The sequence below is a fragment of the Eucyclogobius newberryi genome, unplaced genomic scaffold (assembly GCF_026437365.1).
Source record: "Eucyclogobius newberryi isolate DKJ021-1_F unplaced genomic scaffold, fEucNew1.0.hap1 SCAF_3, whole genome shotgun sequence".
In the NCBI taxonomy this organism is placed as follows: Eukaryota; Metazoa; Chordata; class Actinopteri; order Gobiiformes; family Gobiidae; genus Eucyclogobius; species Eucyclogobius newberryi.
In genome coordinates this window covers 18,123,940-18,137,142 of record NW_027315945.1, presented here as the reverse complement: position 1 = coordinate 18,137,142, position 13,203 = coordinate 18,123,940, and the positions used below count along the sequence as shown (strand labels likewise).

Genomic DNA, 13,203 nt, shown 5'->3' with positions numbered 1-13,203 from the left:
ACAAAGTTGTTTAGCAGATTGTTAATTTATAGTTTTACGAGCCACTACAAATAAATGTCCGCAGTGATAATTTATGCGTGTGATTTATTTAACAAGATAAGAAGAAGTGGCCATAAAGCTGCGCTTCCCTCTGATGTTGACGTTTCTCACATTAAAAAGGAACAGGTGATATGTGCTTCTAGTAATGGTTTTATAGTTGGATCTGAGCTATGGGCAGTTTGTTCAAAACAGCTCCATCATTAACATTTCAAACCCTCTGCGCCTTAATGAAGGCTCTGGGCTAGATTTAAAGTTTGCTTTTTTTTCATCTGCTGATTTATAAAAGGTTTGTCTTTGTTGTTTCAGGTTGTTGTTGTTTTTGCCATTTATAATGTGTTTTCCTGCAATCTTTCCATTATTTTCAACTTGTACAATATGTATCATCTCACCACTAAAATAGAGATAAAAATTACAACAACAACAACAACAACAACAACTGTAATATAAAATGTAACCGAACGGCTTTTCTCTTTTAACGTTTTTCTTAGCTGTTGGCCGTCTACCAAACTGAAAGAAATTGGCAAATGGTTAACAAAAACAATACTTCTATTCAATTCTGTGTCGGATGTTTTTCAAAAAAGCACCTTAGAACAAAAGCTTTCCATGATGACTTCAAACTGGCTCATCCATCTTATTTATTGTATATTTTGTTTAGTGCAAAACTCAATGTGTGATGTCAGAAAGGTGTGTGTTTACTGCATTTCACACTAAGTATCTGAAAATCTAACCTGAGCAAAATAAGAGACAGAGCACGACGGTTCTTCCTGGAAATGTTTTAATTGTTTTGACAACTCCTCACTCACAGGCCAGTGAAGGTCAGAACAGTGCAGCTCACGATAATGTACAATAGTGCCCTCTCGCACTGGCAACGAGGGAGGTGAGGTAAATTCGGCTCAATGAAAAATCTTTACAACAACAACGACAACAACAAAGGGGCTGCTGCCTTCAAAAAACATTTTAACCAAACTGGAATGAAGAATAGCTCAACATTTTATTATTATCATTATTATTTTTCCCAGATTATCATAAGTTAGAAGTGCTGGAATAAATGACAGATCGCGTGCCTTTTGGAGAACAATTTGGAAACACAGCCCTCGACAAAGAGCGAGCAAAAAAATGTCAAGCAAAAAAATGAAATAAAAATAGAAATGAGATAGAAATTCAAATTGTGACGCAGAGAAAAAGGGGGCGGGCACCATATCTACAGCTTCAGTGCACTTTCCACGTCTCGTCGCCTCTTTAGCCGCACATGCTACATTTAAAAAGAAACCAAAACAGAAGAAAAATCATAACATTTAAAACAAAAATAGGTGAAAGTGTCTCCGGCAGAGCATTCACTAAAACACAATATTTACATGACAACAAAAAAGAAACAATTTAATAAAAATATCTTATAATTACAATAGTCTATTTGGAGCATATACCTTCAGTGTATTAGATAGAGCTTTTGCTTTTCATATGTACATTCTTCCGATCAGAATTTTCTTCTTTGTCTTCACCTTTACAAACATTTTGAGGTTGCGGTTCAACCCGAAAAGCATCTATTTTAAACAATAGACGTCCCAAACAAAGATTTTTAGTAAAGCTTTGAACTGGAGTCTGTATTTTGTCGATTTTTTTAAGCACATTTCACAAACTTCTCATCTTAGGGGATACGTCCACGTCTTTTCGTATATCGACATGGGGTCGGAAAGTTCATTTGGATGTCAATTTCATTTTTGGAATTATTTTTTTTTGGGGGTGGGGGATCCTTTTTGTGATTGTGCCTCCAGTTGTTGTGGGGTGAGTCCATGCTGACGCCCTGTGGAGCTCTGTACACCTGTAAGACGGGATAAACAGGCACAAAATAAGGACATAGGAATGAGAAAAGGAGGAGAAAGAAAAAAAAAAAAACGAGACAAGGAGGGAGGGGGAGTGGAGCTGCTTGCAGACTGACTGGCGCCACTGACAAAACACAGGCCATGCTTGATCAACAACCCAAAACAATCCGGGTCGCAGCACCGGCGTAGGCCCACATTCCCTTACACTAAACACGCGCGGCTAATGCTAAAGATCGCCGATGTATGCCGTGTGTCGGAAAAGAGAAGTTGTAAATCTGACTTTTCAAATGGGAAGCTGCTGGTGGAGATATTGAGGAGGAAAGAGAAGGTTTGAGGCTTATTGCTACACCCACAGTGGCAGTTATTGCGCAAAGACACAGCTGCAAATTTCAAGTTCCTCCAGATTACTAAGGGATTTAAAGTGTATTAGGCTGTATTCGTTTTCATACAGTTATTCTGAAGGTCTGACAAATTCATATAATTTAACGTCTTGCAATTCAGAACATAGCTGTGTACATCACAGCCGAAACGTGTTAGAATTATAACTACAGCATTGTAAAAAGAAGACTTGTTATTATCAAAACCTATCTTTTATACTAATTTGATAATAATTTCACACAAACGAATCGTACAGCGTGAATATATTTAAATTCAACTTAAATTCCGTCTACAAACTTAAATTCGCAGTTTAATTTATGTTTTAATAACATTAAAAACATGGACATTGCAATCCTCACTTAATTTAAAATGTTTGAGAAGGGGAAATCCAATTAGAATTTACACTGTACGTGTCTCAGTTGTGAAAATAAACACAGCAGCATCCGAAATGATATGTTTTGTGGTTAGGAAGGACACATATATGGATCATTTGGGTCCACATTTAAGTTTAAAAAGCCTTGGAGTGACAATAGTAGATTTGCTGTTAATACCACCATATTCTTTTCAATTTAGGGAGGCAATCTTGGCCTACAGGCTGCACCATATTTGTACAGCGCGGTGTACCAAGGCAGTTATATTTACTTTCTGAGCAAATATTTCTTTAACATAATTGAGTCTGGCAGTTTGAAATGTCCTTGTATTTTATACTGGCACAAGGGGGTGAAAATGAACATGAATCCGGCTGTTTTGACTGAAATATGATTGTGATCCTTTGTCCCTCACCAATTATCAAGCTTACTTAATTCCCTCCTAGGCCTTTGAAATCCCACATTTAACCCAAAATAAATAACACAAATGCTTTAAAAAGTCTTTCACAACCACGCAACACGTAAGAAAAGCATTTTAAAACACAATCTCTGTCCAACTTACCAATGCGGTGCTTATGTCTCAGCGGCATAAAATAGAGTCCTCGGGCTTTTTGACTATTGACGTCCTCTGCAAGACACAGAAGAAAGGAAACACGCTTTATCTGACTGCGAGTGACACCAAACATGCGAGGCCCCGGACAGAGAAATGAAACACAGCACACGGGCAGAAAATGAGGCGAGGCTGTATGGAACCCTTCTCCATAATAACACATCCTCTTATAGGCTATTGAATAACAAATTGGCCTTATTGTGCGCGGTGGAGTGGGCTGCGGACCGAGGCACTTCACCAATCCGCGGGATAAGGTGGGCCCCTGACACGCTCCGTCATTCTCATGCAAATCAGAACGGGCTGCAATCAAGTGCGCACTCTTATGGAGGAAATTTGTATTTTTGTATTTGTATTTGTGGACGGCCTGTGTCCTGTCCACGTTTGCAACACCGCTACGTAGACGGGATTAGAGGGCACGTCTGGGCCAAGTGACAGAGTGACAAGGGAGGCACAAAGAGGCTCCGGGAGGGGGGGCCGCCGCGCGCTTACCTGGTGGTCAATGTTGAGGACGGTGAGCGGCGTCCGGCTCGGGTTGGACGTGTGTGGCGGAGGGCATGTCCCGCCCGGCTGTGTTTTCTGGAGCGAAGGGTGCGTCTCCAAGGCCAGCTGCAGGTCTAGGATGTAGTCTATGACGTGCTGGAGGATCTCCACTTTGCTCACTTTCTTATCCTGCGGAATGGTGGGCACGAGACGCTTGAGGCGCGTGTAGCAGTCGTTCATGTCGTACTGCAGGCAGAACAGGTCCTCCTCGTCCATCCTGCACCGGGAGATGTTGACGCTGTGCTTCGACAGAGAGTGCGCCGCGGACGGATGACTGGCTCCAGCGACGCCGCCGCTCGATAAGAAGGAGTGGGAGGAGTCCTGCGGGCGGACGGGACTAACAGCCTTCATCTTCTGCAAAAAAAAGGGGGTGAAAAAAGCCAAAGAAACGCGCGACACGCTAACGTTCGAGATTCTGCACTGGTCGAAGAAAAGCACGGAGAAGCAGTCAACACATCCCGCGGTCAGTTCCTCAGACTCGACGGCTTGCAGTGGAAGCGGCGCATAGAGGTTTGGCTCCTTTATAGAGGCGAGCGGAGCGGGGGGAGGCGCCAGGCAGCCGGCTGACAGCTCCAGGAGAGAGGGAGAGGAGCTGGTCAATCAGAAAGCCCCTCTCTCTGCCCCTCTCTCTGCCCCCCTCTCTGCCCCTCTCTGCCCCTCTCTCTGCCTCTCTCTACCCCTCTCTCTGCCCCCCTCTCTGCCCCTCTCTGCCCCTCTCTCTGCCCCTCTCTACCCCCCTCTCTGCCCCTCTCTGCCCCCCTCTCTGCCCCTCTCTACCCCTCTCTCTGCCCCCCTCTCTGCCCCTCTCTACCCCTCTCTCTGCCCCTCTCTCTGCCCCTCTCTACCCCTCTCTCTGCCCCCCTCTCTACCCCTCTCTCTGCCCCTCTCTACCCCTCTCTCTGCCCCTCTCTCTGCCCCCCTCTCTACCCCTCTCTCTACCCCTCTCTCTGCCCCCCTCTCTACCCCTCTCTCTGCCCCCCTCTCTACCCCTCTCTCTACCCCTCTCTCTGCCCCCCTCTCTACCCCTCTCTCTGCCCCTCTCTCTGCCCCTCTCTCTGCCCCTCTCTCTGCCCCTCTCTCTGCCCCTCTCTCTGCCCCCCTCTCTGCCCCTCTCTCTCCCACACGGCCCGAGAGAGAGAACAAGGCGTGTCTGCCTCTGTGCGCGCGCGCGCGCTGCGGTGGTCTGCCAGTCGCTCGTGAGGAGACCATGGTCGAGACAGAGGCGGATGATGTGAAGAGTCACTGTGCGCTGCCATCCCGCACAAAGGAATAACTCAGAGTCTCATTATTTATTTTATTTAGTGTGTCCTTTTATTTCCCCCACATTGGCCATGTTCCGTGTTTGTAGTGGCTCAGTCAGTGATGCGTAATTACGCACAGAATCGCGTCTATAGTGGTGCTCGGAGCAGAAGCACCTGCTATAGAGGTGAGAGGTCTTGTTTCACATCAACAGTCCCCCAGGAGCTGACCTGACAGCAGCCAAAGGATAGAAAATCAATAAACAGCGAGATAGATTTATGCACAATAGCAGCAGGCTGCAGTGTCTGCACCAAGCTCGACAGAACACACCTTTTACATCTTTTGGCTGCAGTGACATTTCTTTCTTCTCTTCCTTTGCCACTCTTATTAAATATTAAGACAACGTTCTACATTTTGCCTCTGCACTTACAATTAGAAGGGTACTTTGGCTTTGTTACAAGTGCTGCAATATTCATATAATACACTTACAGATGCGCTCTTCATACTCCAATTAAAAACAACCATTTCCTGATGCCAGCAGAATATGGATATGAAACACATTTTTTATCCCAGTTAATTAACCCAGTGATAAAATCTCTGTGGTGAGTGTGGCAGAGGTAGCCAAACCCCTTCATGAAAGAATCATCACATTCAAGCACTTTCAAAAAGACAAGTGTAAACTTTTAGGCCATTTATCAAGCTTGAATTACACACTTTGTCACTTTCTTATAGCATAAAAAAGACATCGCATTGATTAAATGTCATGGTAACTGCGTCAATGTTAAATCTGCTGAACTCAAAGCTCACTTTCGCTTAAGGTGAAATGCTTTGATGCCATGGAAACAATTCAAGTGAGTCCAGCAAACCAAAATGTGAAAACATGGCTTATTAACGGTTAGTGCTCAGTTTAACTGTTCCTATAGCAACAACAAACTTCATTCAGGGTTATACCTAACTATACTATGTCACTCTATCTAAACCTATCTAAACTCGCAGTGTATTTGCCCTTTTTGATGTGGACAATGGTCAGAAGAGGTTCAAAGGGACATTTACAGTTCACAATCGTCCGTGGTGTACAAAGATGACTTCATATCCCCGCTGGCTCTTTTCAGCTGCTGACAGTGTGTTGTATGGTGCTCTGAGAGGTCTGTTAGTGCCAGTCCTTCTCCCTGCCTGTGTGTTATTGTACGGGCGCATTCCTCCGCTCCGTGGGCCGCGTCGCTCCCTATTGAGTGTCCCGTCCGGCAGACTGCCCGGCGCCACTCACGGGACGTCCCTGCCATTCACACCCTGTGCCCCTTCTCCTCTCCTCCCTCATTCATCCTTTTTTCTTTTGCCCCTTTCCTTTTAGCTCCCTGTTCAGTTTTAAGTGTTGTGAAGCCTTAACAAGTGCAGGGCCTCACAGCTTAAGACTTAGCAAGGATGAACCAACCTTCTTGCAGGTTTAATGTCCCAAATTTTATGGGAACCACCACCGTAGTCTCTTCCGTCATGCATATTGAAAGGGTTTTATGGTTTCAAATGGGTGTTGTTCTCCTATCTCTTTGCGCTTCCTCTCTGGTTGTCGTTGCCAGGGGAAGGCACTGTTCCTCTCAGAAATGTACGCTGGGTCCAGGGACGACTTCAAAGAGGGCACTGGTATGAATGTTTGATGGAGGCCTTTACACTAGCGACATGGGGTATGGGCCGAGGCATATGGGAGACACATGAGCAAACACAGCATTCACCTCAATGGGTTCCTTTAGTTCCTTAAAACAATGTATATTAGGAAACAGCAAGACCTTTGACTATTTTAAACTTGAACTGGATTGCTAAGAGTGTACCGTATAGTATTTGGGTGAATGAACGCTAGCATGTTTCTTCTTCTTCCCCTTCGCTAGTTTGTTTTGGCACAGGGTCCATTTGACAGAACAGATGAAAGTGCAAAAGGTGGTTAAGAGTGGGAAGAGACTTTCAGCAAATTAATTGAGACAGGAATTGATCTCACAGCACAGCAACAAGTGAATATTAGGCTATTAGGGTTAAAATTACTTCAAATTACTTTTTAAATTGAGCTTAAAATAAGAAAATATGGGTGTGTTCAGACTTATGACACATTGAAAATCAGGACAAAATGGGAACCTAAACCTGGATATCACGACAAAACCAGGACAAAAACAGAGTGAAACCCAGTCTATATGAGGACTAAACTGGGCACCCTAAGTCTGCTAATATGAGACCTGTCAAAATTACTTAAATCAAGATTTATTCTGATTCTGAGTCATTTTTAGCCAGAAATTCCCTTTTTAGCAGTGTTGCATACATTTTAAAGCCTAAACCTCAAGTCAAGGCTTTTCAAGATGGCAATATGTGATGATGTGTTTGTCAATGCATTGTTAGTAAAGAGCACACATTTGAATGCTTCTCAAACAGTTTATCACATTAAAAAGGTCACCCTGGTAAGCTATTTTATCTTTGAGGCTTGTGACAGTTTCGAATGAGGCTCATCTTCGTCTCCGAAAGACAAACATTTTATTCCAGCGATAGTTGGTGTGAAAAGTTTGCAAACCACTCATGCTGATCTTCTCTATCTACTCCCTTACTATCTTATTTATTAAGTGCACTCCATCCATTATCCCATGTATTTATTTTGACATTATCTTGAAGCAATAGCCTTGTAGACAAAGTACATCTATCTAAAGTGTAGGGACAGGAATGTAAACAGGCTGATCTTTGACCCTTTGTGCTCGCTAACCTTGTTATAATCAAGTCTTCTTCCTTGTACCAAGTCGGTGGAGCATGCGCTGACCTCAACATCAACACATTTAAGCGTTTCCTAAAAAAAACAAAGAGGAACCATGACTTAGCAGTATCTGTAGCCTCCTGCGGTTGTGTTTGCTTTCCCGAGCCACTCTCCCCTCTTCACTTCCTTAATTGAGGGCTCTTCTGGCTCTGACTTCCCCAAGGTTTATGGCGCAGCTGACTTGGGACTCAAGTTGGTAACAAGAGACTCATTACTAGATAAGCCAGATTGGAGGACCAGGGCGTTTGTTGTGGCTACAGAATGAATGTAGACAACTAACTTCACTAATAGACAACTCCAAAACCTGCTTTAGTGCATGATTTTAAAGGTTAATATCAAGGTGCTGGGACTGATGTGACTCTTCTTGCCACATGAACGACACAGTGGGCTCTCATTTGCAAAAGGATGTGTTAGCAAAAGTGGAAGGTTGTGGTGGTAAACAGTGAGAGGTAACAGATGTGATCCGGCTATTCCCACATGTACAAGCGACGGCTTTCTGTTGGCAACCAGAGACCAAGACTGCAGTCTCAGCTCTGTTTGAAGCGGAATTGTGTCAAGTTAGATTTGAACCTCGGTACCTAAAGTAGTTTCATTACCAAAAAAGGGACACTAGACAAAAGAACATTGTTGATTACTTTACACTTTTGAGTAATCCTGTTTTGTCTCCATGATCTCCAGATTTCTGTTTTCTTCTATCCACTCTCGGCTACTTGAGAATCTTTAAAATAGGTACTCTGGGTCATAGACATAGAGTTAAAAGTATATTGTGAATATCTACTGTTGCCATGGTGAAATGTCTCTATAAAGAGGCAAGGGCAGAAGCAGAGAATCAACTCTGCAATTTAAGTCAATAAACCCATTTCTGTATTAAGCCATTTTAGATCAATATTGCTCTTTAGAATGAACAGACTGAACGCTGTACTGTAATGTGACTGAACATATCACTATCAGTGTGGCAAACAAAGACCAAAACTGTTCAAAAGTTCAATGAAAGCCATATAAAACATCTGCATGTGTTATTTTAACCTGGGACATCAAGGACATATGGCTAAAAATGTACTAAACGCCTTTACTTAGGAAGGTTAAATAGTGGGCTGATTTATGAGCGCCAAGGTTTTTTTTTAGACCCCGAAGTACAACTACAGTATATACAGTACACTGTGATATCCAGATGCAAGGGCAGAAGGCAATTATAAATAATCCTCCTCTAAAGCTGTAAAACCATATGCATCCATTTTGAACGGAAGGCCCACTCTGTCCAAAAGTACGCATTTAAGTACTGAAGGGTAGAACTAAATGATCTTTCATTTAGCCAACAATGTGGCGGATAGAAAAGTCACATTTAAAGAGATCATAAGAGATTGCTCAGTTAATGTTCACTATAGTTTACTAGACTAGCCTGTTTTATAGTTTTTCATTAGTGATCATTTAGTTAGTCAGTAGGTGGGGTCAATTGCAAAAGTGACTGAGCAAGTTATATATTTACCAGAGGTTCTGTTACTGTATACTGAAGGGGACAATGTCCGTGAAGTGTTTTGCTCAAGGACTCACAAATCTAGCATGCAATCGCTCAAATGGAGAATCCGACTGCTAGCTTTTCTTCTTTTTCTTTACAAATAAGGCGTATTTTTTGGTCCTGTACCGTGCTTGGATAAATTGAGAATGGGCCAAATTCATACAGAAATCCTATCTAGAATTTGAAGCATTTGTGAAGTTTTGTATAGCCTTTCTAACCTTGACAAGGCTTTTGTATTCGTCCCATGATAAACCAATGATCTGAAACCGTGTTGGCGTTCGCTGCATACTAAACCTTCAGTGCCTGTGAAAGCCTCCCAGGTGAACTCACTTTTATCCAGAATAACCCTCTCCTCTTCTACTCTTTCACTCTTCCTCTCCCTCTCATCTATTTGACTCTGACAGCCCATGGTTCAGTTGCGGCTCCTCAGGGTCACGTGACTTCTGTCCCAGCTGGATGACTGTGTGTCTGTGGCTAACACTGGTGTGGCCATCCTGACCAGCTGCAGCCGTTTGCCCAACAGTTTACAAAAGAGTTGACAAAAGCCACACAGGATTTGTTGCAATGCTTAGTTTGGTATTTTGAAAGACATTTGAGAGAAGAAGAAGTTTTAGAGGTACTTTAGGCTATAGTAAAACTAAATGTTTACACAGTAAGTATAGATACATTTTTTCAATCTTGTAATAACTGTATTAACAATTAAAAACAAAACTGTTGTATGTGAACTACACATCAAAGCTGAACCATCAACATAAACAATGTATTTCATTATTAACAGCTTTATGTCATTATTTTAATTGATTCCTGCATGCACAAAATGTAAAATGATAATCTACTTATGTTAACTAAGTACCTGAAATAGGCATAATATGTCTCCTTTTAAGATCTTTTTTGCTGAACATTCTTTCTGCTCTTTAGTTCATGTATTACTACAAATATATGACCATGCCATCATGCTGGTGCTTCTACTATTATGTTCTACCTTTTGTATCACTATGTTTACTTTGTTAAAGACATCTGGGACATTCATAGCCTGCATGTATATTCCAAGCTAATAAGCAAAGTCTTATGGATCGAAGATGACCAACGTCTGTCTTTGTTCTGTTTTTTGATCGTTTATCTGTTTAACTTTGCAACTCTTATTGTTGTTAAGATACACAAGTTTACATATTTTCCAAGAAGAAAGTCTATGTGCACTAAGTAAATAAATGCAAATAAAACACATGAGAAAACATGTCACTGAAGTATCCCTGTTTATTATTTGATGGTACAATTGTGTTTAAAGACGTATTCCACTGTACACTGTATGTGGCTTTGAGCTGTAATGGTGGTGCTTGTCCTCTCCAGGTGACACAGTTTGCACAACATGTCTTATTCCCTCATGGCTCCAGCAGCTAAACACCACAGCTCCTCTGTCATTTACACAGGTGCATCCACTGTTTACTCTGCGCAACCGGAGGAACCAGCAACACACATCCACACCTACTTTATGCACACAGCCAAATGTGCGCACAATTAGACTTTTAAATGATCTCTGTTTAAGGTAGTCGTCATGACATAAGAGAAGTTAAAATTAGGGATGGACGATCTATCGGTGCTAATTTCAGTGATGTCAGGGATGGGTTCCTTTATGAGTAAATTGTCCCTATATATTTGGGCACTAGTATTTCTTTCTTCCTTTTCCCCCCAGGTTTTCATTAATACTATGGTATATATATTTAGTCACCATATTTTTATTTGTTTTATTTTATTTGTTTTACTTCTACGTGCACCTTTCAAATAAAAAAAACAAAGAAGCGACAAACATTTTTTTCACAGCAAAAAAAGAACAGATCAGAAACAACAGACATGGGATGAGAACGTACAAAAATGCCTACATAGTCCTGAACATGTCGTCCGACATTGTCATTCCAAATGTAATCGATCCTGTCCTTATTTGTTGGTGCAGTTTGTCATACACTTTTTGTAATGGCCTTATTTCCTGCTGCACAGATTATGCTCTAGACGTATCTATTTATTGTGTCCATGGCAGGAGTTTTGAGGCCCAAATACCATTTAATGGTTGAGGCCACGAAGCGAACCACGATGCAGAGGTAACAACCACATGCACAATGCGCAAAGCCTGAAATCAACACACTGCAGACGAGTCAAATGTTTCTATTTCCAATGGAAATAGAAACGCAATGAAGCGGAAGAGGTTGATAAACTATGTTTCTACAACTATCATAAAAAGTACAACAAAATACATTTTGTTATCATTTTTAATAAAGAGGAGTTGAATTGTGAGCCTTGTCATGAATCTTAAAATATTATTATAGTTACAGCAACAGAAATATCGATACTGGTTAAAAAGGTATCCATAACCATCCCTAGATCAGAACACTCTTAGTTTAGACCCATTGTTTACCAATCCTAGTTTAATCTTAATTCTGTCATTTATAGCTCTGGATTCAGACCTGATTTCCAGCCTGATTTGGTCGCCACAAACTGCAGAAGCAGGCCAAAGTATTAGAGACCCAAAGCCTCGGGTCACTGCACTGAATGATGTGACCGGGCCGGCTGGGCAGTGCTGGATGTGGGGAAGTGAATACAGCAGCTGTGGGCATTCTGCAAGACTCCCATAGGCTGTGACACAGAGGAGAGCGGTGACAAATGCTTTTAGGCTGGACTGACCTAAATGAGTGTGGCCCAGAACTACAGCTCCCAGTCTGAGCGGGATTTAGATGAGAATAGATCATGGATACTAAACACAAACCCCACAGGTGGAGGGGAGCTGCTTCCTCTGTACGATTTGGAAGCGATACTGATTCAATGGTGTTAGATCCTCACAGAAATATTAGATTTTCTTGATACAGTTTATTATTTAACATGCAACAAGAGTAAGGAACAAAATTAATCCAGAAATCAACAAGAGGACAATATATCCAGGGCGTAAACCAGGACCAAACAGGTTCAAGCCGGGAATTAGGGCTTAACTAAGGGGAACAGGCATCAGATCCAGGTGTCACTTTGAATAAACTCTTCCTGTCATATAATTTGTCTGTTTCCCTTCTTGGATGACCTGTGATTGGCTGACAGCTGTACAGTTCGAAAAGCTACATACAAAGTAGGCAAAGATATATTCATACAAGGACAAAGGTGAACTCATTCTTCGTGGGGAAATGTATAACACCAGCTAACTATGCAAATAGGAAGCCACAGTCAAATGTTAACCTATGTAGGCCAACAATGGTAAAATGGCTGTATTATATCAGCTTGACTGGACTTATTATTGTGAGGACAGAATTTTATCTGAAACATAAATACAACAATTTGTATCTGATTTGCAAAGTGCCATGGCTGTTACAGCAGAAGCAATAGCCTGCGCAGAAAAGCTGTCCATGTCTTTCAATCCGACCCAAGAGTATACGCAATTCAAGCAAGTTTGGTAATAAATTGGTTATTCCATATTTTTTATAACGTCATCTTTCTTACAAGTAATACATAAGTAATTTCCTCTGGGCTTGGCCAAACATTATTGCTCAAACATCACAATATGTACCGTATTAACAAAAAATAAGTGGAAACAAAAATAGCAAGCAGTTTCAAATAACGCAAAAAAGAAGTATGAGTACAAGTAGAATAGATGAAAAGTATTAGCTACTCTGACCTGACACAACTCTCTCAGGCGCTCCAGACGTTAGTCTAAGTTACAGCTGAACAGACTTAAGCAATATTAAACCAGACTTAAGCAATAATGAACCAGGATAAATCTAGACCAGAACTGATACTAAACCCAGGACTAAATCAATACCAAATGGTTTTAAATTGTGACATGTATGTCGGTTTTAAACCAGAATAATACTAAACCAAGGACAAAATCAGGCCCCAAAAGCACTACACTGACCTGTAGTTTGGGGGAGCGCATCTGT

At 41.8% G+C, this 13,203-nt stretch overlaps 1 protein-coding gene across 1 annotated transcript; it reads right to left on the bottom strand.

Annotated features, from left to right (window-relative positions):
• Positions 1–797: 797 nt before the first annotated feature.
• On the bottom strand, positions 798–4,166 carry id4 (inhibitor of DNA binding 4). The gene is made up of 3 exons (XM_072460051.1): positions 3,705–4,166; positions 3,168–3,233; positions 798–1,858 (listed from the first exon to the last, which is right to left on the bottom strand). The coding sequence occupies exons 1-2, from the start codon at positions 4,104–4,106 to the stop codon at positions 3,186–3,188; spliced, it is 450 nt and encodes a 149-aa protein (XP_072316152.1). The 5' UTR covers positions 4,107–4,166; the 3' UTR covers positions 798–1,858; positions 3,168–3,185.
• Positions 4,167–13,203: the final 9,037 nt, after the last annotated feature.

What these genes read in the sequence shown, in the direction of transcription:
- id4 (XM_072460051.1), bottom strand. Translation starts at nt 4,106, where the DNA reads ATGAAGGCTGTTAGTCCCGTCCGCCCGCAGGACTCCTCCCACTCCTTC. An exon ending in TCCTCAACATTGACCACCAG is followed by an intron (nt 3,234 to 3,704) that starts GTAAGCGCGCGG and finishes TGTGTCTTGCAG; the next exon opens with AGGACGTCAATAGTCAAAAA.